The sequence below is a fragment of the Plectropomus leopardus genome, unplaced genomic scaffold (assembly GCF_008729295.1).
Source record: "Plectropomus leopardus isolate mb unplaced genomic scaffold, YSFRI_Pleo_2.0 unplaced_scaffold29011, whole genome shotgun sequence".
Lineage (NCBI taxonomy): Eukaryota > Metazoa > Chordata > Actinopteri > Perciformes > Serranidae > Plectropomus > Plectropomus leopardus.
The window spans coordinates 1-2634 of NW_024631615.1; the positions used below are offsets into that span (position 1 = coordinate 1).

The following is a 2634-nucleotide window of genomic DNA, read 5'->3' on the forward strand; positions in this document are numbered from 1 at the left end:
TAAGTCTAAATTGCTTGTGTTGTACGTCGCTTTGGATAAAAGCGTCTGCTAAATGAAATTGTAGAATTGTGTTTTAGAGAGAAATCAAACTGATCTGTTTGGGTTTGAAAGGGTTAAATGTTTGTGAACGCAGCACACCTGATGTGGATCCAGTTTCAAAGGGTTAAAAACGTTGGAAATACTCTGTGGAGCTGACTGTCCTCTCGTCCTCTCCGTCCCTCTCGTCTCAGCCGGGGCGTCTCAGGTGAAGTGGAACAGGAAGAACCAGTACCTGCTGGCGTCCAGTCACGACGGAGACGTCAGGATCTGGGACAAAAGAGTGAGCGGACACACGGTGACGCTGCAGTGATGAAGATGATGATGATGAAGGCGATCAGCTGTGTGAACGTGTGTGTGTGTGTGTGTGTGATTTTCTATGAACAGAAACCCAACACTGCGGCCGAGTACGTGGCGGCTCACCTGTCCAAGATCCACGGCCTCGACTGGCATCCCGATAACGAGTTCATCCTCGCCACGTCCAGTCAGGACAACTCTGTGAGGGTGAGCAAATCAAACGCACACCGCTGATTATTGATCATCTATCAGCATCTGTTTTTGTTTTATATAGTGACATCACTGTGACATTTCCTGGACTATTCACACTGAAAACACAAAAAACACTAAAAACACAAAAAAACCACTGAAAACACGAAAAAAAAAAAACAAAACACAGAAAACAATCAGTCAGATGAAGAAAACCTGCGAGTGAGCGCAGCAGAAATTCATACGCTGATTATGACAAAGTTTGGCCCAAATGTGTGACGGGTGATTGCCGTTTCTCTCTTGTTGTTCAGTTTTGGGATTACCGGCAGCCCAGGAAGTACCTGAACATCCTGTCCTGTCAGGTGCCGGTGTGGAAGGCCCGCTACACGGTGAGCGTCAAACGTCACAAAAAACTTTATCGATCATCGTCACGACGACAAGACTTGAAAAGCCCACAGATTCAATCACAGTTAGAAGGATTTCTCTGTGATGGAATAAATCAGCCGAATATCTCGATCACACATCTAATGTCTCTGCTGTCCCTGATGTCTGTGTTGTCTCTGATGTCTCTGATGTCTTTGGTGTCTCTGATGTCTGTGTTGTCTCTAATTTCTGTGTTGTCTCTGCTGTCTCTGATGTCTCTGATGTCTGTGTTGTCTCTGATGTCCCTGCTGTCTCTGCTGTCTCTGATGTCTCTGCTGTCTCTGATGTCTGTGTTGTCCCTGCTGTCTCTGCTGTCTCTGATGTCTGTGATGTCTGTGTTGTCCCTGCTGTCTCTGCTGTCTCTGATGTCTCTGATGTCTGTGATGTCTGTGTTGTCTCTGTTGTCTCTGCTGTCTCTGCTGTCTCTGCTGTCTCTGATGTCTGTGTTGTCTCTGATGTCCCTGCTGTCTCTGCGTCCTGTGGTCCGTGGTTGTCCAGCCGTTCTCTAACGGTCTGGTGACCGTGATGGTCCCTCAGCTGAGGAGAGAGAACAGCCTGCTGCTGTGGAGCACGCTTGACCTCAACAGTCCCGTCCACGCCTTCGTGGGACACGACGACGTGGTGCTCGAGTTCCAGTGGAGGCCGCAGAAAGAAGGTGACCGATCACACGTCGACATTTACTTCACGCACATCCTAAAAAAACCCTCCAGGGAAATTTTCAAAAAATGCTCCTTTTCTTTAACTCCGGCTCGATTTCTTTCAAAACATTTAAAGAAGGAAATGAGCAACGAAAGAAATCAGTAAAAAAAGAAAAATTACCTGAAAATGATTATTTTTTAAAAAACAAACAAAAGAAATGTATAATAATTCAGTTACATATAGTTGTATATGTTGAATTTGTTCTTAACATTTTAGTTGGTTGTTGTCTTTTTCCACATGTTTTTTTTTTTTTAATCTCATTAAGCAGCTGTTTGTCGTTGTTGACGGTGTTTGTTTGTTTGTTTGTTTGTTTGTTTGTTTGTTTGTCTCAGGCTCGAAGGATTACCAGCTGGTCACCTGGTCCAGAGATCAGACTCTGAGGATATGGAGGGTGGATCCTCAGCTGCAGAAGGTCAGTGTGCAGCTCGCCGTCAGAGCGCCCTCCTCTTCCAACGATGTCGCCTGATGTCACTCTGACCTCGGTGTGTTGTTGTTTTTATTTGTTGTTGTTGTTGTTGTTGTTGTGTAGCTGTGTGTCAGCGACATGGTGGAGGACCTGATGGAGGGGATGTCTCTCACCGTGGAGTCGGAGAAGTCTCTGTCGTCTCAGGAGCCCGACAGTCAGCACGCCGTCGGCCTCGCCGCTGAGAACCTGCAGGGTGAGAAACGCTCCGTCAGAAACTCTTAACGACAAACTTTACATTTCTGTGTTTCCAGAAACTCTTTCATCAAATAATCACAAAATGTGGTCGTCATGGAAACACTCCGGCTGCGTCCCAGCTCGTAGTTCCAGGGTTCACGCACATTTTCTTGGAAGAAATTTCAACATTTTTTCATTTCACGGATCCATGATAAAATTTTAACCCCGTCAGTGCCAGGTTTTTGTAATGATGCCACTATGTTTTTGGATTAAAAAAATCATATGCATAATCATGCTCAGACTGTAGCTGCTGACAGTCTGGGATATGTCAGTGTGTGAGTGTAGCTGCT

General features: G+C 45.7%; 1 protein-coding gene across 1 annotated transcript; it reads left to right on the forward strand.

Annotated features, from left to right (window-relative positions):
• Positions 1 to 153: 153 nt before the first annotated feature.
• LOC121938269 (GATOR complex protein WDR59-like) lies at positions 154 to 2530 on the forward strand (the record flags this gene model as incomplete). The annotated part of the gene is made up of 6 exons (XM_042481534.1): positions 154 to 319; positions 424 to 540; positions 834 to 911; positions 1444 to 1600; positions 1977 to 2056; positions 2174 to 2530. Coding segments are annotated over 6 exons (757 nt in total), but the record flags the coding sequence as incomplete, so codon positions are not given.
• Positions 2531 to 2634: the final 104 nt, after the last annotated feature.